This window comes from Plecotus auritus (assembly GCF_963455305.1).
Source record: "Plecotus auritus genome assembly, chromosome: 4".
NCBI lineage: Eukaryota > Metazoa > Chordata > Mammalia > Chiroptera > Vespertilionidae > Plecotus > Plecotus auritus.
The window spans coordinates 181,850,375-181,872,972 of NC_137775.1; the positions used below are offsets into that span (position 1 = coordinate 181,850,375).

The window sequence follows — 22,598 nt, forward strand, 5'->3', positions numbered from 1 at the left end:
TCAGGGATGCTGAAGCAGCCCAAGGGGTCCCTCGATTTTCTTTTGGCCTTACATGGAGAAAAAGCACTCCCAAAAGTCCCTATCGGCCCAGACCTGGACAACTGCTAGAGGAAATTACTAAGAAACGCTAGAAAAATAAAAGCAGATGGATAGTGACAAGTAAAAAGGAATGAAGCTAGAGATGGGAAAGAGAATGCCTCATCCTCCTGAGCTAGAATACAGGGTGTAGCGTCTACTGCATGTGGGAAGCAGCCTCTGGAAAGCAGGCCAGTATAAGGACAGTGTTCCCTGGCAAACTCTCCACTTGGAAATAAAAAAAGGGAGAAGCAAAACAAAACCTCTTTCTGCAATGCAGAGCTGCCTCTGGAAAAAAGAGCTTGTCTCACAGTCCCCTGGGGTCTGGCATCCTGTCCTCTCCTGCCTCCTGCCTTCTGAGACCTGTTCTGACCTGAGCAGGGCACCCCGGTGGGACTCCCTCCATCCTGTAGTTTCATTTTAGTCAAACACAGCGCATCTGAACTTGCCACAGTGAGGTTTTCACAGTCCACAGAGCAGGTGAAGTCTTGGGTCACTTACCTTGCGATACATTTGTTTCATTCTTTTATCAGTAGCTGGTATAAAAGTACTGAAATAGATTATTTTTTAATGTTCAGAGACATATACTTAAGAAAGCAATGTTAAGTGCTTATGCTAGCATACATTTTTTAAGCTCAGTCGCTGAGCCTGGGAAATTAGCATATCAAATGTACCAGATATGGTTCTGATTTTTATATTTCTATCCCAGAGTTGGATTTTAAAGAGCTGCTAACATCTCATGGAAAAGTTTGCATTAAAAAAAAAGTGTCCTCAACCAACACTGGCTTGCTGCGGGCGTTTTTCTCATTTTGTCTCATTGAGGTTTTTAAATAAAAAATGTGGTGCCCCGGTGTCCCATGACACCAGTCAGGTCCTCAGAGACGTGGCTTTGTGCCATCTACAGAGAAGAGAGGACGCTGAAGCCGAAGCTGGTGGTTTGGTGAGAAAAATACCAAAGCCCCTTTTCTCCTGATCTCCTTTCGTGCCCCTGGGGGCAGGAAGCAAGAGCTTTCGCAGCTGGAAGCTAAATACGCAACAACATTCCCCAAAGGTTCTGTGAGCCGGGCCTTTGGGACTTCACAGTGGTCTCTGGGAGCCACCTGGACAGCCCAGCACCGGGAAGGTGTTTGGCAAATAAATAGGTGACACACACTTTGTATTCTGACTGACAGGACATGAATCTGAAGAAGATCAAAGGTAGGGTCCTCCTGCCAAAAAAAGCTCTTGGCCTTCAGCTCCACATGTCAGTGGAGGGGAAACCCACTGAATACCTGGAGGGCAGGCATGTGTCCCAGTGGGGACTGGCACCCAGCGGGTACAGGAGAGGGAAGCTCTCGGGACTGTCCTCCCTCTTCACCAGGAAGAAGGGGCTGCTGTCTGACCTGGGACTTGCCCTCTCCAGTATGGTCAAGCCAAGTGAGGTGGGACCTTTACCTTGTATCTCTTTTTACATCCAGGAACTGGGCAGGCAAAGGGCTTCTCCTCTCCTCCGTTCATGCACATGGAGCTGAGGATGGCCTCGGAGCTGATGGCGCTCTCTGTGGTCCAGGACTCATCGCTGTCCGACTCCTCGTAGTCCACCTCCTCCTCGTCGTACTCACTGCCTGCAGGGTCACAGAGCAAGGCCTGTTAGGAGCAGTCGCCTCCCCGCAGGTGCACTCTGGTCCCAGAGGACAGGAGGAGCCAGGGAGCTAGGGGCAGGATGGGCAGCTCCTCCTGCCCTGGGAGAGGGCATTCCGGGCACAGGAGCCTGCAAACATGTGGTCCTGGGACAGGCCTGGCGGGAAGGTCTCTGCATTCCCATCTAAGGACCAGGGTAAGGACTTTCCACCAATCCATGTCCAGGAATTGGCTGAGCAGGAGCTTGAACTCGGTTCTGTGGCAGCCCAGGCTGTGATTGCAAAGGTGCTGGGAAGCCTCGAAGCCAAAAGCAGTGATCGATGACAACAAACCCTTCCCACCCCAGCACGCACACACACGCGCGCGCACACACACACACACACACACACACACACAAAAAAGCTGCGCCTGACATTGCCCCCTTAGTTTGATGCTTTGTTGGCCTAGTCAATGCAGGAATCTGTGGGAGGGGTTACATTTTATAGTACACTTACTAGGTATTTGCCTTTAGTGGGGATGAATTTGAGACCTTTTTTTAAAAAATTTTTTTATATATAGGTTATGCTGGAAAGACCATGAGGAAGTTTGGAATTAAAGGGGGTTTATCCAGAGCTAGGGGACAGAAATGCCTGGAGCTCTGAGGGCAAACTGTCAGGGCCAGAACACAGCTCCAGCTCAGGGGAGACCACCCTTGACCCCAGAGAGTTACCCAACATTCCCTGGGAGGCAGGGAGGGCTGGCCCACCCCAGTCAGATGGCTCAGGCAGGAGCCAGGATTCCCCGTATTGCTCAGGTGAACAGCTCTGCCGGTTGGTAGTTGAAGTTAAAGCCGACTTCACTGACTTCTCCGGACGGCAGGAATGGGGAGCCACTTCACCAGCAGCCCCCTTTTGCTCTTTTTAAATGAGGCCCAAAGCCATTTATTTTGCGCTTTTGCACAATACAACCCCGAAGGACATAATTCTACAGATCATAAACAGTGTAAAATAATATGTTGACAAGTCCTAATGCATTTACAAGCCCGGTGGAATAAATAGGAATTATAGCACAACATTAATAAGACTTATATGGTAGCAATTACAGTTGTGAAATTCATCCCCCAGGTGTGAGGCTAAATTGCGCCAGGGGCCTGCCTGGGTGCTCCGTGGGCTCTCTCTGCTACATCAATTATTTCAACACCAGATATTGGCACTTTTATTGGGTTTCATTTTAATAGGCATTAATAGGATTGTTTGAAGAGCCCGTTGAGCCAGGAACAAGGACGCCAGCATCTGAGGCTAACACTTAAAAGAAGGAGCCAGGGAGGAAGGAAGGGACTTGGGTTGATTGAGTGCCTCTTATGTTTCACGCACGTTAGACGCCTTATCTCATTTAATCCTCCAGTGACCCTGTGAGGTGGGGATGACTGTCACTTGCATACATTTGAGAAAACCGATCCCCGAGAGGCTCAAGAGCCTATGCATTCTCTATTAGCCATTAAGGGTGGTCGCTTTCCCCCACACCACTTCTGGCCCCCAATACCAGCAGCTCTCTGAAGGGGTCCCTCCCAACCCTGCTGCTGGTTCTTCACCATCTACCACCCAGATGGAATTCAAAGTCGTCTGTTTTGAAACTCGTGGATGGTGCAGGAAAAAGTTTGGCAAAAGCAAGGCCCTGGAGTTAACTGTGGGTTTTGGTGAGCCCTGCTGTATTTGGCCGTGGCCCCCAGAAATGAGATCGCTTTGGAAACACTCACAGGAGACAGCACAGGGTCCGCACCACATCTCTTGAGTTTGAGCAAGTCTCGAAATGTGCTTTTAAAAAAAACAGGGCATTGTTAGGACATTTCACTCAAACAAATGCCACATGCTGGCGCCCTTTAAATTGCTTGTTAGAGAACCAGACCTGCTATTTCGCAAAGCTCCTCCAGCAGGGCTTCAGGAGGTCAGAATGACTCATTTATCCATCTCATTGGGCTAATTTGTTAACCTGAACACCCAGAACCACGCAACATTTACGATGGCGGGAAAGCCTCCGACCGAGGAGGGCTTAATGAAGCCCAGCAGAAGAGAGAACCTCAAACTCCACCAGATCAAAGGGGCCAGGCCTGAGGGGTTGGTGCTTTGGGTACAGTCACCTGCAAGCCACGTGGCATCCACAAACAGTCATTTCTGCAAAAGTTTGCAAGCAAAGATGATAAGTATTTTCTCTGTGTGAGAGGGAACTCAAACCCCAACACCCTGTCTGTCGATGTAAGCAATTGGGGCAGGGAGCTGGGGCGGAACGATTTGGAGCGTGAGAGTCACAGGAAGCATCTACTACCCCACTGCGGCCAAGAGCCGGTGTCTGGGGACCGGCTGGCAGGCATCCCCAAGGCCACCCTCCTAGCAAGCTCTGATGAGGAGCTGGGTCTGGAGTCAGAATTTTGGAACTAGGGGGAACTTAACGGGCCACTGAACCCCACACATTTTAACGACCCATGGTCATGGTGACAGCCGTCTGTTTGGGCGTCCTTCCCTCAGGCTACTTGGCTCAGGATTCTAAGCAGGGAAAGGTCACTTTGGCACATACCCATTCATCTTCATCAACCTTCCTCCTCCTCCACCCCGCCCCCTTTCTATAAGTCAGCCCTGAATCCTGGTGAGTGCCACCTGGATGGGACCGGGTGTTCACAAAACAGGAAAACCTGCTCTCTACCAACACCCCTCCCCACACTTTAATATTCAAAGGGTCCAGAGGAGAGCTTTCTCACAACTAAAGAGAATCCACAGGCCTAAGTTAAGAAAAACAGACAAAGATCCTATGGAAACAGCTTCGTTAGAGCAACGGCGCCGGGTTAGTGTCACCTACCCGCTGAGCTGAGCCACTTGGGGAAGCTGACAGAGCAGGGACCAAAGTGAAGACATCCCCTGTGTTTAAAACAAAGACCGAAGGACTGGCTCAGGTTTCTAATCCTGATGAACCCGTTCTCAATCGGAAGACAACTGACCCACATCTCAAAAGGGGCCCAAGGTCAGAGGACACAAAGGACCAGTGGGCTGCTGGGATGCCGGGGAACACCCTGTGAGTTAGCCAAGCAGTCATCCTGGTAGGATGGTTCTTGTTCTTGCTGAGGCTCAGTTACAAAATTCCATGGCTCTGAGGCTCTGCCCCAACCCTCGTCCCATAAATCCTGGGATTTTTAGTGCACCAGCAGGCAGAATCGGATTTCAGGAATTCACAGGTGGCATGACAGCCCAAATGCCTGGTTTTTAGATCTGCCCTCCTTTTGCGTTACGTCGTTTGTTCCTTAAATTCTGGCATTTACCCGCATACCTGAATCTACTTCAGTGGGAAATTGTAGCTGCCCAAGAATGAGCAAGTTTTGTTTTATACACGCGGTTCTGGGAGCAAGAGGAGTTGGGAGATGTCGCTGCCATTTAGGTTTGGGCGGTGGGGGGTGGGGGCTCCTATGACCCTGGTGCTTGGAGAGGACCCAGTTTAACAGAGGCCAAAGCTGGGGTTCAGGAGGTAAAGGATTGCCAAGGTCACCTGGCTAGAAACAGGCAGACTGGACTGGTACTCGGGTCTTTTGTTCCAAAGTTTGTGCTCCTTTGATTTCTTTTAAAATTGACCATGGCCAGTACAAGGGAGATAAAGGTGAGACACAACGGCTGAGTCACTGGGGAGGGAGGGAAATGGACACATCGGGTGGAGCCGCCCGCAGCCACACGTGGGGGCAGGGTCCGAGCACGTGGAGGTCCAGTCTTTCCAAGAAGAGCTACTACATGAGTTGTTAATCTGCAGACTCTTAGACATTATTAATCAACTTTAAAATGACATTCACCAGGGTCAGAGTTTCTACAAGAAAATGGAACTTCACTATCACGTGTAAATATTGGTGGCCACTAACTTCCTTGGATTGGATTTTCCATTTTCACACTCCACGGTGGCATCGTCCCCACAGGGGGGCCTGAGCCGGGCAGAAACAGTGGCTGAGAGGACTTTGGGGGCCCCAGGAGCTCATGTCAGCATTTCAGTTTGGGAAATGAGAAAACTTAGCTAGGACTTCACGGTAAGACAAATATATTCCCACCGGACTGCTGAAAAAGTCCTACTGGCTGTCCACAAAAGAAGTCAACACCAGAGCTGGTTTCATGAATCACATGAAAAAGCAAGGCGGTCCGGAGCACCTGTCCACGCACCCACCTGGCCCGAGCGCCCGGGAGCCTTCCAGTGCTTCCGCCGAGCTCACTCTCACCCGTCACAGAGCCATTTCCGATCTCGTCCCCTCCCCACCAATCTCTGCCCACCTTGCCCTTTGCTCACCCTTGAACCCTATGCATTTGGCTGCAATCCAGTTTAGCACCTACACTGTTCTCACTCTGTATTCGTAAACAGTGACATACTGATAAAAGTAAGTCAACCTTTTCCAGAAACCCAACACGCCACATTTGTCTTATAACACAGGTCATTAATATTCATGAAAAAGTGATAACTGCAGTGACAGCAAATTAAAACTCTCCTGGGGTGTCAAATTCTGGCAAATACATTAGCAAAGAGTTGCCTTTCTGCCTTATAGATTTATCACTATAAATTAGCTTTAATTGGCAATGACCCACTTTATAGGAGCCGGAACAACAATAGTCTAAACGAATTGGCAACAGACAGTTACGAGGAAAGACACACTAATGGCTCCGGGGACCATGAGCCAAGTGTTGAAAATTCCTGGCCTCAGCTCACTCCTGGAATGTCCTTTCCCCCACCCCCTCCTTGGCTATGGAATGGGTCCTTGTTCTCCATGCTGGAAGTGATGTCTCACTCAGAGGACTCAACACGCTCTAATGAATTATTACCTCTTAGTATCCCATAGTGCCTAGGGTGTGCATGCATTCAAGGTGCCAATGGACATGTTTGTTGAATGAATGAGAGAATACACTTCACAGACTTTAGTGGGGGGACGGGATGCAAAAGTACACAGCCTCCCCAGTCTTAAGAAAACTAGATCATCTCACTTGCCTGCTTCAACCCCCAATGGCTTCCCATAGCACGGAGCAGCCCAACGTTCCCTCATGACCTCATTCCAGTCACAGTTGCTTGGATCTTTAATATCTGGAGGACTTTGTTTTTTGATAAGAAAACTTAAGAACTGCTTATGCTTGGTTTAGTGCTAAAACTTCACACTTATAAATCTATTTAACAAATATTTCTAAGTATCCAGATCCTATTAAATAAAAATGTAGCTTAAAGTTTTTTTATTGCATTTATTGAGATGACATCTACACTAATCGAAGAGTAAGATGCAAATTGACCATACCCTCACAACACCCACCAGCCAATCAGGAGTATGCAAATTAACCCAACAAAGATGGCGGGTTAATTTGCATATGCAGGTGCCAAGCGGCCAGGGGTGGGGTGGGATGCTTGTGTTGTCGCCATGGCCTCTGGGCAGCGTGGGAAGATGGAAAGGCGGCTCCGGGCCCGAGTGAAAAGGTGGCTTCGGCCAGAGCGAAGGCGGTGTCAGCAGCCAGGCTAAGGAAGGCCCATTCTTGCACGAATCTTTGTGCATCGGGCCTCTAGTCCTATATAATAAAAGGCTAATATGCAAATAGACTGAACAGCGGAACAAGTGAACCGAACAACTGGTTGCTATGACGTGCATTGACCACCAGGGGGCGCGCGTGGAACATGGCGGGAGTCGGCAGCAGGTGGCAGAGTGCACTACATGGCAGGCGGCTGCCTTGGCGGGATGGTGGAGCAGGTGAGTGAGGGCACCAGACCAAGGCGGGGCGCTGGTCCCTGTAATCTGGGCGAGCCTCTGGTGGTTACTCTTTGCTTCTGCATGCTGCAGTCCCGCCCGGCACTCACACCCGCTGCCGGTGCCATCAGCGTACCCGCTGCCAGTGCTCGGTGCCATCAGCAGGTGCAAGCGGCAACTGCTGGCCCCGATTGCCCCTCAGGGTTTCTCCACCTTCCCCTGCTGCTGAGGTGTGATCGGGGCTGGCAGCCGCTGCTTACACCCGCTGCTGGTGCCGGCTTAAATCATTCCACGCCTTCAGTGGGAGCCGGGCTGCCGGCAGACAGGGGACTGGGGGCCGCGGTGGGAGGGGCCGGGTGGGTGTGTGGAGGATTGGCCGAGACCCGCCCTGTGCCCACCGCAGCCTTGCAGCCCACAGTTCCTTTCAAGGTGCACGAATTCGTGCACCGGGCCCCTAGTTGGTTAATAAAATCATATAGGTTTCAGGTGTACAATTCTATAATACACCATCTGTATATTGTATTGTGTGTTCACCATCCCAAGTCAAGTCTCCTTCAGTCTCTGTCCTCCCTTTATCCCCTTCTACCTCCCCCTACCCCCTTTCCCTCTGGTAATCACAATACTGTTGCCTGTGTCTATGAGTTTTTGTGTGTTTTGTTTTGCTTAATCCCTTCACCTTTTTCACCAGCTCCCCCAACCCCTCCCTTCTAATAGCTGTTAGTCTGTTCTCTGTATCTATGAGTCTGTTTCTATTTTGTTTACTTTGTTCATTAGACTCCACATGTAAGTGAAATGATAATGGTATTTGTCTTTCTCTGACTGGCATAATAAAATAAAATGCTCTTATATAGATTTCAACAAAATTATGTCAACTTTACCATTTAGGTAGTTAAGCTTTAAAAAATAACTTAAAAACAGAAAAACAGCCCTGGCTCAGTTAGAGCATCTGTCTGAGTCTCCAAGGCTGCATGTTCCATCCCCGTTCAGGGTGCATACAAAAATCAGCCAATGAATCCATAAATAAGTGGAACAACAAATCAATGTTTCACGCTCTCTCCCTCTCTCCCTCTCTCTCTCTCTCTCTCTCTCTCTCTCTCTCTCTCTCTCTCTCTCTCTCTCTCTCAAATTAATAAATTAGCCCTAGCCGGCTTGGCTCAGTGGATAGTGTGTCATCCTGCAGACTGAAGGTCCCAGGTTCGATTCTGGCCAAGGGCACATGCCTGGGTTGCGGGCTTGATCCCCAGTAGCGGGGTGTGCAGGAGGCAGCCGATCAGTGATTCTCATCATTGATGTTTCTATCTCTCTCTCCTTCTCCCTTGCTCTCTGAAATCAATAGAGAAATATATTAAAAAAAAATAAAATCAATAAATTAAAAAAATTATTTAAAAAAAAAGAAAACAAAAGACCAGCAGATAATTACAAACTATTGCACAAGTTGGTCCTATAGCTTTGAATTATTTTTTCATTATTTCTGTTCTTAGCTTTGACCTTCCTGGGGTTACAAGAATCTGGCGAGAACTAAAAGAAATGAGGTGATTGTGGTCTCGGGAAGGCGGGGCTCTGGGTGACTGACCAATTGACTCCTGGTCAGGACAGTCACAACAAGATGACTCCAGAGTGTGCCTGTTGGCAAGATTTCATTCTTTTTGATTTGTGACAACATGGGTGGATCCAGAGAGTATGATGCTGAGTGAAATAAGTCAGACAAAGACAAGTACTATATAATTTCACTTATATGTGGAATCTAAAAAAAAAACAAAACAGAAACAAACTTAGATACACAGAACGTACTGACAGAGGGCAGATGGGATAAGGTTTGTGGGGATGGGTAAAAAAGGTGAAGGATTAAGAAGTACAAACTGACAGTTACAAAACAATCACGTGGATATAAAGTACAGCGCAGGGAACAGAGTCAATAATACTGTAATAATTACCCGTATCTGTGTGTAATATACGTATTGTGTACTTAGGACTGACACTAACTTAATACGATGCCAACGTTAGGGGTCCCAATCTGTATGATGTGCACACAACAGCTTCATCCTCCATGGGAAGCCGGTCAGCATAACTATCCACCCCACACAACCCTGTCCAACCCTGTCCAGGCCGAGCCCAGGCGGGTACCTCAGGGCTGGGAGCAGGCTGCCTGGATTAGGACTCTGCTGTGCTCTTACCTGGTGCCTCAGACCAGCGATTTTTACCTCTTTATACTCCATGTTGCACCTGCAAAGTGGAAGTCACACTAGAGCTAACTTCACAGGGCTGCTGTGAGGATGGCATGAGCTGATACGTAAAAGCATTTAATTTCTGGCATCCCCTAATGTACCATATTAGCCCTGCTTGGTATTATTTTAATCAGTAATTTAAAATGGTCTAGACTTGAAGGAAATGACCAGAGATCTACAAAACCTCACCAGAAATTGCCTGGTTAGTCATCTGCCTAAAATGCACGGACGAAATTGTGCAAAATTAGCTTACGTTTTCAATACAATGGGTTAGGATACGGGTTGCTAGTCCTGTCGGGAAAGAGAAAATGTTGATTAGGATGTATCACTGAACTTACTCTCACTAATTCATTCACAGTGCCGAGACCAGGGGATGAGAGGCACACGGCCTCCCTGCCCTTGCGGTGGGCAGTGGGGACGCAGGCGCCCGGACACTTCATGGCCACATCGTGACCCCTCCACCGGGGGCGCACCCTGCCTTTGGTAAGGGGAACTCCGGAAACAGTGGGAGCGGAGGCCCGTCTTTTCGGAAACAAGTGCGGCTCTTCTCGGCAGCCGCCAGGGCTGGTTCCGGCGTGCGTTTCCCCGTCTGACTGTGAAATATAACGTGCTATATTTACAGGGTGCAGCCCACGAACAGAATGAAAACTGTCCTGCCAAGGCCAAGTGCAGGGAGGAGGGCTGGCACGCGGAGGGCGATCGATCTGGAGGAAAAATGCGGCCATGATCAAGAGGAGAGAGAACTTGGGGACCGCCAGCCAAAGCCAGTTTCTGCCGCAGACGCAGCGCCGGACACGAGATGCACCGCCACGGGCGTGCGCGTCCCGAGTCACGGCAAGTTCACACCAACAGCGGAGAGCCCCCGGAAGAGCTGGGGCTCGCACTTTGTCCCATGTGGAAGCGGCAGCCTGCGCCCCGTGAAAAACAAGTTTTATGAGCAGCGCGGCCTCCTGGAGGCGGAGGTCCCGTCGTGGGCCCTCCCCATGCCATCGCCGCCCTGAAATCCCGTGGGGCGTGCCGCGTGGCGAACCTTGCCCGAGGTGATGGGGAGAAACTGCAGGTGCAAGGACCCCCGTGGAAGAGCTCGCTGTAAGCAGGTTATAAAAACGGGCCGACTTCTAGGCTCAGGCTGGATGCAAAGGCTCCGGTGAGAAGTGGGCGCGCGGCCTTTGGCGCCGATTGGACTCATGTCCTGCAGCCGCCCCTGCGGCAGGTTTTGGAAGGCAGCGTCTCCGTGTGACCTTGCAGTGACCTTGAGGACGCTTTCCCTATTCTTTCTGCTTCTTCAGCAACGTCTCGCACTATCGCAGAGGACACTTCCTGCCCGACAGCCTGGGTCCTAACACCGGCTCCATAACCACTCACTCCATGACCTTGGGCAGCTCACTCAATTCCCTTTGCCGTGGACCGTCCGAGGGTTGAGTGTGTTAATCTGCAGGGGAGGGCTTCCCCGGCTCTGCCACACAGCACTGTCAGCTGTTACTGTAGTGACTTCGCTGGCTGAGCCACATGTGACCTCACAAAATAGAGTCAACCAGGACGACAGATGTTACTCAGTGTCCCCCCCTTTTTAAAAAAATTTAAATATATTTTTATTGATTTCAGAGAGGAAAGAAGAGGAGGAGAGAGAAACTTCGATGGTGAGAGAGAATCATTAATGGGTTGCCTCCTTCACACCCTCCCCTGGGGATGGAGCCCACAACCCAGGTATGTGCCCCAACTGGGAATCCAACCGGAACCTCCTGGTTCATAGGTCGATGCTCAACCACTGAGCTACCCTGGCCTGGCCTCAGTGGCCTTTTTAAGGCCCTGGGTCAGTGACGAACCCCAGGAGCAACGAAGGTCACCAAAGATGCCCAGTTTCCCCTGCTCAGGGCACTGCTCGGCGTGGCTAGTTCCTGTCCCCGTGCAGCTCGGTGCTCCATGCTCACTGGCTCGGCACTCCCACCTGCCGCTCGGCTTGCCTGGCCCGCCTGCGCTTCACTCCAGCTCCTCCAGACTCACCCCCCCCACGCGCTGTTCTTGGCCACCCTCACTGGGGTTCCTCACCTTCCATGCAGGGGAATGCGGAACGGCTCTCTGGCCTGGCCCCACTCCCTCAACTCCCCGTCCCAGCCCGTCCTGGCACCTGTTCTGTGACAAAGACATGGTGGCCCTTCCCCGGAAGACTGCGTTCTTCTTTGAGATGGGCACGGGTGATTTCAAAGAGGGTTGAGGTTACTCATTGCTGTGGCTTACAAGCATCAACCCTGGTCATGAGCGGTGGGCCCCGGAGTCAGACTGCCCAAACTCAAGTCCTGTTCGTGGGGTCTTAGGAAACTCACCTCCTCAAGCCCTGGCTATCCACCTGAAAACGGTGACATTTCTACCTGCCCGCTGCCAAGGACTGGCCCGCATACAGAAGAGACTCTGCCTGGCAGAGAGCAGACTCAGTGCAGACCCCGGACGGGCGGTCACACGCGCCGACAGTGTGACGTCCGTCTTCCTTGCTCAGAATAGACGTGGGCGGGCTCTTCCCTTTCCTTCACCCCGTCCCCTCTTCAGTTAACTTCAGGGTCTCCCTGAGGGACATGCATTGTTAGCTGGAAAGCCTGCATTTACGGGCCATCTCTTCTCGTGTGTTTACAATACAGCATGCCTAACAGAACGATACCCTATAAATGCCACATGGCAGTAAACGAGGTTTTCCCAGGGCGCAGGAACAAGTCCAAGGGTTATTACTGGACATCTACTGAAGGCTGAAGATGATTACCGTCGTGGGCTATCAGTCCGCAGACGAGCTGTAACGGAAATAACCGAAGACCGTCACTCAGCCCGAACCCTCATGTGGAAATGGATGGTGATCTCTTTATGGGTTAGACTCCCAAATCATCAGGCGCTTAAAATCTGTCCTACCTGGACAGCCCGCGGCCAGTCTGGATGGGGTGTTTGTTATAATGAATAAGGATCACCAGATGTTTCGGAGGCTTTAGACAGCTGTGTCTCGATGGCACCAACCCGGAGGTGCAAGTGTCACAGCGTCAGCTCGGCTTCTCCCCTCTCCCCATATTTCCTCCCCCATGTTCCCAAGACAGATGATGAGATCTCCCATGGGAGACATGAGGGGCGGCTCTGGCCTGTTTTCCAGAATCTTATCTGGGACAGGACAGGCCAGAAAGACATGGGAAGGAAGTAGGTTTTGTCTATAAACCACAACAACAGCCACCGCCTGGGCACCATTTTCTTTCCCTTGAGAGTTAGGAAATGGCATTTCTCCCAAGATCTGACTCTGAGCCAAGTCAAGGAAGCATTTATTTTGGATTTCTGGGCTCATTTTCTGAGACCCTCCTGACTGGCCCCAGCTCTCGAACTTCATTTAGAAAGCCCTCCCCCGCCATGAGCTCCCAGGCCTCGGTCTCAGCCTCTGCAGGAGCAGAGGTGGACAGAAGACAGGTTCTCTCCCGCCTTGCACTTCTATTAACTTATGACACCACAGCAAAGTCAAACCTGGGCACTTTTTAAAAAAATTATAATGGATTTCAGAGAGGGAGAGAGAGAGGGAAACATCAATGAGAGAGAATCATTGATCGGCTGCTTCCTGCAAGCCCTCCACTGGGGATCGAGCCCACAACCCAGGCACGTGCCCTGACCGGGAACTGAACCATGAACTCCTGGTTCATAGGTCGACACTCAACCGCTGAGCCACGCCGGCCGGGCTGAGCTGGGGCGTTTTTAAATCAGTCCGGACGTGCGACCTGCCAGGATCGCCTTCCTGCTGGGCCCTCCCAGGACGTTTTCACTACTTCGTCCCTCGGGTCCTCTTCGCCTTTGCTCCGCCCTCCACCTGCCCTCAGGGCTATGTCCCAGTGCCAAGAGAGCCTGGACTCTATGCTTTTCTCAAACACCCCCAAGTCCCGAGGGCCTGAAGCCATGCATTCGGACTGAGTTATAACCGCCCGAGCGTGGCCTCGCTGCGGGGTCATCACTGGGTCATAAGAGAACAGAGGTTCCAGGCTGGGGAGAACCTCAGTCTTGCGTGCTCACCTCCCTCTCACAGAGGGTGAGGCCGAGGCCTGGGGAGGTGACCGTCCCTGGTCACTCAGCGAAGGTCCAGGCAGGGGTGGATGTCTGGCACCCCAGTACTGGATGCCCCTCCCCTGCCAATGTCCTGCCAAGGGCTTCCTGGGCCAGGTAAGTGGGAAGCCAGGCATTTGCCAGCCCCATGACAGGGACCCCCCGCATTTCACACGTGGCACATGAAGGAGTGGCTCAGGGTCACACCCAGCCCTCCAAGGTCGAGTCCATCCAAACAAGAGGCCTGTGTACTTTGCAGAATGTGCAGTGAAAGCGCACTTGTTCTGAAACACTGCAGGGTTTTCCTACGCCGTTCTGACTACGTCTATGTATCCCCAGCTGTGATCGGTACATACAAGCCCAGCTTCATGAATATACAAGGAATAAGAGGTTTAATCACGCCTCTTCAACTGTCCCTCTAAGTCAAGGTAGGAGGGGAAAAGGAAGGTGAGAAGTTTCAATCCTAAGTTACCACATCACTGAATAACTTTCCTGCCCCAGCCTCCTCCTCCGCTGTGGTTTCGAGTTTGATCTGTGGCCAACACTAAATCCAAACGGTCCATTTCTCACCTCGGTCCTGGCCCAGGGGTGTAAAGGTCGACCTTGAAGAAACAGTCAGTGCTGCGTGCCGAAGGGCTTGGTGTTTGTGATGCGACTATGGCAACCTTAGCCACCCTCCGTTCACCAGCCGGTTCTCCTCACTACTTCTCCCTTGCTTGTGTTTTACTTTGTAAGGAGAACATTCCTTTTCATCCAAAGACAAACAGCGACCCTTTGCAAGTGCCGTTAAGTCACCCACAGTTTTCCTAATGGGACAATCCACGTGTCATGGACTGTAAGGAAGCATTTCCCAGCTGCCTAAATGAGGATGAATGAACAGATACCCAGCAGGCCGTCAGGGGACACAGAAAACCTCTGGAATGGGCCATGTCAGTGTAGCCCAAGCCACCTGCACAGCTTGCATTTGTCAGTGGTGGTTTCAAACTACTTTGGGGGCATAATGTTCAAGGTTTGGCGTCCATGAGAAATGTTTTATGTGATGACATTTTTCTAAAAAGTGGACATTTAGTCCTAGCTGGTTTGGCTCGGTGGTTAGAGCATCAGCCTGCAGACTGAAGGGTCCCAGGTTCGATTCCAGGCAAGGGCACATGCCCAGGTTGGGGGCTCAGTCCTCAGTGGGGAGTGTGCAGGAGGCAGCTGATGGGTGATTCTCTCTCATCATTGATGTTTCTATCTCTCTCTCCCTTCCTCTCTGAAATCAATAAAAATATATTCATTAAAAAATGTCTTAAAAAATCCATTTTAAAAAAAGTGGACATTTCAAAAGCCCAAACCCCAAATATATACAAAATGAACCCCGACTGTTTGGGGGTGGGCCCTCCAAGGAGAAGGACGGGAAGATAATGTGCTTGTCCCTTTGCCACCTGTCAGAGGCGACTCGTCCTACAGACACAGGCTGTGCGCTCCGTTCAGCAGGACTCAGGCTGGGAAATGCAGCCAGAACCCTTCTGAGGTGTTAAAGCAAACTTTGTCATGTCGCCGAGTAAAGTGCGGGGGAGCTTTATAGCCGCCGAGTGCCCGTGGTCTCTGGAAGCCATTCCGAATTCTTACATGAATGCTCTCTCCCCCGCCCCGCCCCTCGAAAAAGACTCCGTTCCCCACCGAAAAAAAGGCCTTTCCATAATGAACAGCCGTCTGTTCCACGGAGCACAGGAAAACCCTGATACTCCGAGTCACACAGCCTGGGCCGTAAACATATTCTCCCCCAGATTTCCACGCCGCCGCATGCACAAAGCACCGGCCCTTAGCCACTTGCAGAACAACAACAACAAGAATGCACTGGGTTTCCTGCAATTAAGCCGCGGGGTTTTACAGCGCAATTTTATTTATAAGGACAGAGTAAATAAATAAATATATTAACCGGCGAACAGACCCCTCCCGCCGAAGGCCGGTTCTGCAAATTAACTCCGCGGCCATAAACGCCAGGCGTGCCAGCTGCAGCCGCCCGCGCTCTGCAGCCCCGGCAGCCAGGCGGGTCTGCGGCGACAGAAAACAAAGTGGGGCATTTTCCACCTCGGCCGGCGATGTTAATTGAACTCTGGCAAATGTTTAAAGATTTCGCTCTCCGTGTTCAAGAAAGAATTAAAAACAGTCGAGCCGGGGGGAAATGAACATCTGTTACTGACTTACACTCGCAGCCACAATGAGAAACATTCATAATTAAAGCGACTCTGCTTCCTTGCTCGTGAGCTCTGTCATCGTCGGTTAAAAATACAATTGCGGACGCTGCTTATTGTCTTTGGGGCTTTCCTTCTGCCGGCTGCTTGTAAAACGTGGTTTACGCGGCCCGGTTTTCTTCCGTCCGAGGAACAATGCGAGGAAACGGGCTTGCGTGGAAAGATAGGGGCCGGCGGCCCAGAGCACCTACGCCATCGAGCCTCGTTTTACGAAGCTATGAAACAGTAGTCGAGAAGTGTTTTATATTTGGGAGTTAAATACACTTTACAGCTGTGTAAAAAAAACCCAGAGCCATACTGGGCCAAACATAAACATTCCAATGTCTGCAAGGGTTACACTCCTGCGGAGCAAGCGGGGCAGCCTCCTCCGGCCGGGGCGGGGCTGGGGGTTAGGCAGAGCAGCGTTGAAAAGCCTTCCACATCAAGTCATTTCCTGTCCCACATGCAGAAATGTCATCAAGAAAGCCAATCTATGGCCATGGGTTCACCCCGGCTATTGAAACAACCTCCTGACCCGCCGGCCCGCAGCCTCTCTGCCCTGCCATCCATTCTCCTCCCGCTGCCAAGTGAACATGCCCCCAAATAGCTTTCATCCATAACATCGCTCTTCTCTGATCGCATTAGTTCCTCCTCTTATTCAAAGGGGCTCCCTACTGCCGACTCTATTAAACGCAAACTCCTTAGCCTAGCATTTTAGGTTCTTGTATCTATGTGAGCGCTTCCTGAATCCAGTACACCAACATCACTGGTGTGCACAGCCTCACCGGTCCCCAAACCACCTCCTTGCTGTCGGCTAGGCCTGGGGGCTTGGAATGCACAACATGACACCCAGGTCACCCGCTCCCCTAACCTGCACATCCTTGGACACCCTCTCAAATGCTACTTCCCCAAGTAGAAGGGACTTCTCCTTCCGCTGCCTATTGTGACACTTAAGGCTCTCAGGCTCAGCGTCTGATAGGAGCTTTATTTGCACACTTGGCCTCCTCCGCAGCTAGAGCCTCGTGTCGCTGAGGGTGGTGGTTCTTTTTCATGCATCTTTGCAGCCCCGCAGCATCAGCACTGGGTCTTGCAACAACAGGCATTAGACCTGGGCCTTGCTTGTCTCTCCTCCAGAGTTGGTAGAACATTGGTGCTTGTCCGAAACGCTGCTGCCAAGGTAGAACCAGTCATGCCCACTTCCATCAATATAATGTGTAATTTGGCTGAACGGGTTTGCCAGGCGTGGATTCCAACTGGAATGGCCATCTTAATCGGACCCTTTTCTTGGCCAGGGCAAAAGGGAATTCATTGCTACTCATTACTTAACATGGTTTTGGAAACATCTTAAAACACAGTGCAAATGAGTTTACCCAAGTCCAGCACCGCCTTGTCTGCTAAAGGTGTGAGGCCACTGCCCGAGGAGGCCAGCCCACCTGGAATGTGTCCTTGAGCTCCAGCCAGCTCTGGCCCCTTCCCACACCAGGGACGTCACCCGGGTCCCTTCACACACCAGGGACGTCACCTGGGTCCCTTCCCACACCAGGGACGTCACCCGGGTCCCTTCCCACACCAGGGACTTCACCCGGGTCCCTTCCCACACCAGGGACGTCACCCGGGTCCCTTCCCACACCAGGGACCTCACCCGGGTCCCTTCCCACACCAGGGACCTCACCCGGGTCCCTTCCCACACCAGGGACGTCACCCGGGTCCCTTCCCACACCAGGGACGTCACCCGGGTCCCTTCCCACACCAGGGACGTCACCCGGGTCCCTTCCCACACCAGGGACGTCACCCGGGTCCCTTCCCACACCAGGGACGTCACCCGGGTCCCTTCCCACACCCGGGACGTCACCCGGGTACAGGTGATGAGGCTGGAAAACCCCCACGGAGAGAAGATGGGACAACAAACCGTTAGACCCTCAGCAGAACGTGAGGCTTTTTCTGAGGTTTTGGAAAATAAGTCTGGACAGTTTCCTTTCAACGTGGTATTGGTTCTGCCCACCTCGCCCTTCCCTTACTACTCCCCCCTCCAACCCCCCCACCACCCCAGGAACAAAAACCAGAAATGCGGAGGGAGCTGCGATGTTATTCCTGGCCCTCGTGTGAGCGGAAAGTGCCATAAATCTCTCAAGAAAGCCGAGGCTCATGGGGTTTCCAGAACCAATCCTCCCATTTACGAGGATCCGATCATTGAGACAGACATCTGAGCTCAGGTGCTTATGAAGGACGGTGCTGTGTGGGAGCCTTCCTGGCATTAGGGGAACGCTATTCTTTCAGGCTCCGCACTTGTTAGGATACGCCGGACATCAAGGGAAAAGCATCAAAGAGACAGGGCCGGAATGAGGCAGGCGGCCCACCTTCACTTCGACTTCAGTGACGTGCCTGGCAACACTGCTCATGGTTCCTGGGCAGAGACACAGGTCAAGATGCCGGGGTGGTGCTGGTCAGCTCCTGGGAGGGATGCCGCTCAGGCTCAGGTGGTCGCAGCCGGCCTTGGACTGGTGCGGGGCTGGCGGTGCTGCCAGCTCCCGGTGCCCGGCTCCACTCCCGGACTCTGACTCACCAAATCTAGGGTGGGTCCCAGGGGGCCATACTTTTAAGATGCTCCCAGGTCACTGGGAAAAGTTGGGGTACTACTGAACTACAGCTTCTCGTGACAGAGGTGGTTCAAGGTCATGGTTCTAAGAGAGTCCTTGTTTGTAAATTGCCCTAAAAACCCGCTCCTGCCCCTTCATGCTCAGGAAATGGCTCCACCACCCACTCGGCTGCTCCACAGAGAACCCAGGAGGCACTGCTCTTTCCCTCCGGATCCCCATCCCATCCTGCAGGCTCTGCCTCCAAGTATCCGAGTCCACCTACATCTGCACCCTGCGGTCCCAGGGCCACTGCTGTCACCCCTGGACTGCTGCATGGATGCCCCCAACCCATCAGACATTCTCAGTCCCACCGCCCAGCAACATTCATGCATCAGGTAGAAGCATCACTTTAAAATGTAGGCAAACCGCCACATTCCTGGTTAAAATCCTCGAACAGCTTCCCGCCTCACTTAGAAAGCAGGCACACTCTTGTCCTCTGAGCATTTCCTCCTTCCCCACCATCTGAGCTGGCCAGACTCGCATATCGTCTTCTTTCCCTTCACCTAAGATGTACTCATTCTTAAAACGCAGTTGGGTATCACTCCCTCGAGGTCTGTGACTCCGCGCCCCAAGTCTGGGCGAGGTGCCCCTTCCTTCTATGTGTGCGCAGAGCTTGTCTCTATGGGGGAGCCTGGCGTCCTGTGTGGATTTCATCATCTGCCTCCCCCACTAGTCTCTGAGCTCCTGGAGGACGAGGGTTATGTCTCCTCTCTTTGCACATTCATTTGACGTGTAGTAGGCATTCGAACGTCTGTCCTGTGTGTTAACAAGACTACCTGTCCTATCATGCCTGGAAAATCATCGTCCCAGGAGCATGGAACCATCACATTTCACGTTTCACTTTTTCAGTAGTCAGGGAGGAGTATGCTTTGGAGAAGGGAGACCTGGCTTAAGGTCCAGGCACCTGAATTTACTAATAGAGCAGTGTGGCCTTGGGCAAGTTACTCAGCCTCTCTGACAATCCTCCCCGCCCCCCGCACCCCGATTCCATTCACATATGAACAGGGGATATGAATAGCATGGTTAGCAAAGCACCCAGCATGTGCTAGCTGTCCCCACGTGGTGACTGACACTGTCACTCTCACTCCTTTAGGCCAGCACACCACAGGCTAGCTTCAGTATCCCTTGCCAAGGTGGGGTAGGGGGCAGAGGGTCTCTCTTCAACCGATTTCAGTAACTATTCCATAAATCCTAACTCCTGATGTATTTGGCTCTGGAGATAATCTCTATTTTAACATAATTTCTGAAAAGTTTACCCTACTGGACCCAGTAGAGTTCAGTCACCTGATCTTGCCTCTAGCCTTAGGAGACTCAGGGCAGGCCTTGCCCTGTCCGCCCTTTCCCTCCGGGGTTCACACGGTTCCATTTTCCAGTCCCATCCATGACAACAGCCAACACTGCTAAGTACCTCGAGAGGAAAGAGCACTGGGTTGGAAGTCTGAATCCTTTTAATCTCTCACTGAGTAAGTTTGCCAGCCTAGTTTCTTTTATTTTGCTTTCTTTTTTTAAAAAAATGTTTATATATATATATATATATATATATATATATATATATATATTTTTTTTTTAGAGAGGGAGGAAGGGAGAGGGATAGAGAGAAACCTCAATCGGCTGCCTCCTGCACACCCTCTATTAGGGATTGGTCCTGCAACCCAGGCATATGCCCTGACCAGGTATCAAACCAGTGACCTCTTGGTTCATGGTTCAGTGCTCAACCACTGAGCCACACCGGCTGGGCTGTCAGCCTAGTTTCTTAAAATATCACGCATTAAACTGCTTTTATCTCATTAATCAATAATTTGGCAAGCAAGAAGTTGGACCATTCTCAAAATAAACTGTAAGAATAAAATCCCAGGTAGTGTCCCAGGTGTGAAACGCAGCAGACAGAGGCTGTGTAGAAGTCGAGATGGGGTGTCGGTTCTGGGGTGTGGAGTCGGTAGGAATTTCCATTGCTTTTCCCAGAGAGAGGGCGGGGCGCAGGTGAGAAGCGCAGGCTCCCACAATGGGCGCTCTGTACTTGAAAGCCCTTCAAGACGAGAGGCAGTGGCTTCTATTGCTGCTTTGTAGCTTGGAAACCCCAGCTAGTGATGACTTTACCGGTTCGTACAGTCTAGACAAGGAGGTTACTCCTTGGTGAAATCGGTCCTTGGGGAGGTTACTGCGCAGATTCCCACACAAGTCATTACCATTGCGAAGGGCAGGCTCCCAGAGGGCGCTAGGCTTTGGGGCTTTGGCAGAGGCTGCGGGTGGCCAGTCAGTACTCTCTGCTTCATCACCAACTCCGTTTATTTCTTCCCCATCAAAACAAGGACAGGAGCCCTAGCTGGTTTGGCTCAGTGGATAGAGCGACGGCCTGCGGATTGAAGGGTCCCAGGTTCGATTCCAGTCAAGGGCATGTACCTTGGTTTTGGTTGCGGGCACATCCCCAGTAGGGAGTGTGCAGGAGGCAGCTGATCGATGTTTCTAACTCTCTATCCCTCTCTCTTCCTCTCTGTAAAAAATCAATAAAATAGCCAAAACCGGTTTGGCTCAGTGGATAGAGCGTCGGCCTGCGGACTGAGGGGTCCCGGGTTCGATTCCGGTCAAGGGCATGTACCTTGGTTGCGGGCACATCCCCAGTGGGAGGTGTGCAGGAGGCAGCTGATAGATGTTTCTCTCTCATCGATATTTCTAGCTCTCTATCCCTCTCCCTTCCTCTCTGTAAAATATCAATAAAATATATTAAAAAAAAAATCAATAAAATATACTTTAAAAAAAAAAAAAAAAGACAAGGACAGGAAAGGGAAGAAGAGTGATGGCGAGAAATACCAACTCGAGATGCTCAGGGAGAACCAACACTGAGGCTGCCCCAGCTCCGACCGAGGGCCTGCACCTCTGAGAAATGAGGAAACGGACCATCTTCTCGCTCCATGTTTCCTACATAAAAGATTTCAGCTTTCTCAGCAACCGTAGCTCGTTAGAAGCAAGCATGTAAAGATACACCGGTTTAAGCTGGCTCTGGGGAAAATGCTTCCAAAATTCTCAGAGGCTCGTGGTGCTAAAACCCAGAGGAACTCACAGCTATTTTCACCTCAGGTTTACGGGACCAGGAGAGGTAGGTGGCTGTGCGCGTGCCTTCCATACTTGCAAGAAATAATTTGCACCAACCCCAGAGAACACACTCACATAGAAAACCTTGGATTCTGGTCAGCTGACTCTCTGGGAGGGGAAAAAGGCCGCCTGTGGAGAGAAAGCAGGGCCTGCACCCCAAGTTTCAAACCCAAATGCCAAACAAGTTCTGGTAGGAGATCGTCTTCTCCCCAGCCGCCTTCTCCCCTCCCTGCCTCGCTCTCATTTCCTGGCACAAATACAGGCAGCGTTCTCACGGGTCTTGCTGCTGCGCCACGGTCTCTTCTCTTTCCCACCGCGCCCCTGAGACTGTGTCTTCTCCCACGTTTACTCCATTCGATGGACCGAGTGATGGTCTAGCATGCTAAGTGCCTAAGATCAATAGCTAATTACACAAAGGAGAAATTTCTACCAAGAAAGGCCTATGGAGAAAAGGCATTTCCCCCTCCCCGTCTCCTTGTGGTTCAACTCTAGTGAGGGACCTTGTGCTCGTTCTGGGCATGGGGAGTCTGGGGACATCCCAGGGTCCACGGGCCCAGAAGAAACTGTATGGGTCTGGTCCAATGAAGTCTCATGAATGGAGAACTAGGTTATAACACAATTGATTATGAAAGCACACTCAGTGTCAGTGGACTTGAATATTGTATTGACCAATTTGGCTATATGACCTTGGGCTTGACCAATTTGGCTATATGACCTTGGGCTTGACACTACACAGGCCCTGCTTTCTCGTATGAGGAAGGGAGTCTAGATCATTGGCTTTCAAATGTCTGACCATGACACAGTAAAAAACTAACATTTTATATCACAACTCAGAAAACCACACACAAAACTAAAGGTTTCCCCAGATAATACTTATCTTTACCAAGTGTGAAGCATCTATTTTCTACTTTTTCTTTAAATAAAAAATGTTTTCTTTTTTTTAGAGAGAGAGAAAGGGATTGGGATA

The 22,598-nt window shown here is 51.2% G+C and overlaps 1 protein-coding gene across 3 annotated transcripts in view; it reads right to left on the reverse strand.

Moving 5' to 3' along the window:
- Positions 1–22,598, reverse strand: part of JAZF1 (JAZF zinc finger 1) — a 309,481-nt gene that overhangs the window by 6,758 nt on the left and 280,125 nt on the right. For all 3 annotated transcript variants that reach the window (XM_080666509.1, XM_080666510.1, XM_080666511.1), the window contains one exon: positions 1,510–1,679. In XM_080666509.1, coding sequence (XP_080522635.1) covers positions 1,510–1,679 — 170 coding nt within the window. The remainder of the gene's footprint in view (positions 1–1,509; positions 1,680–22,598) is intronic.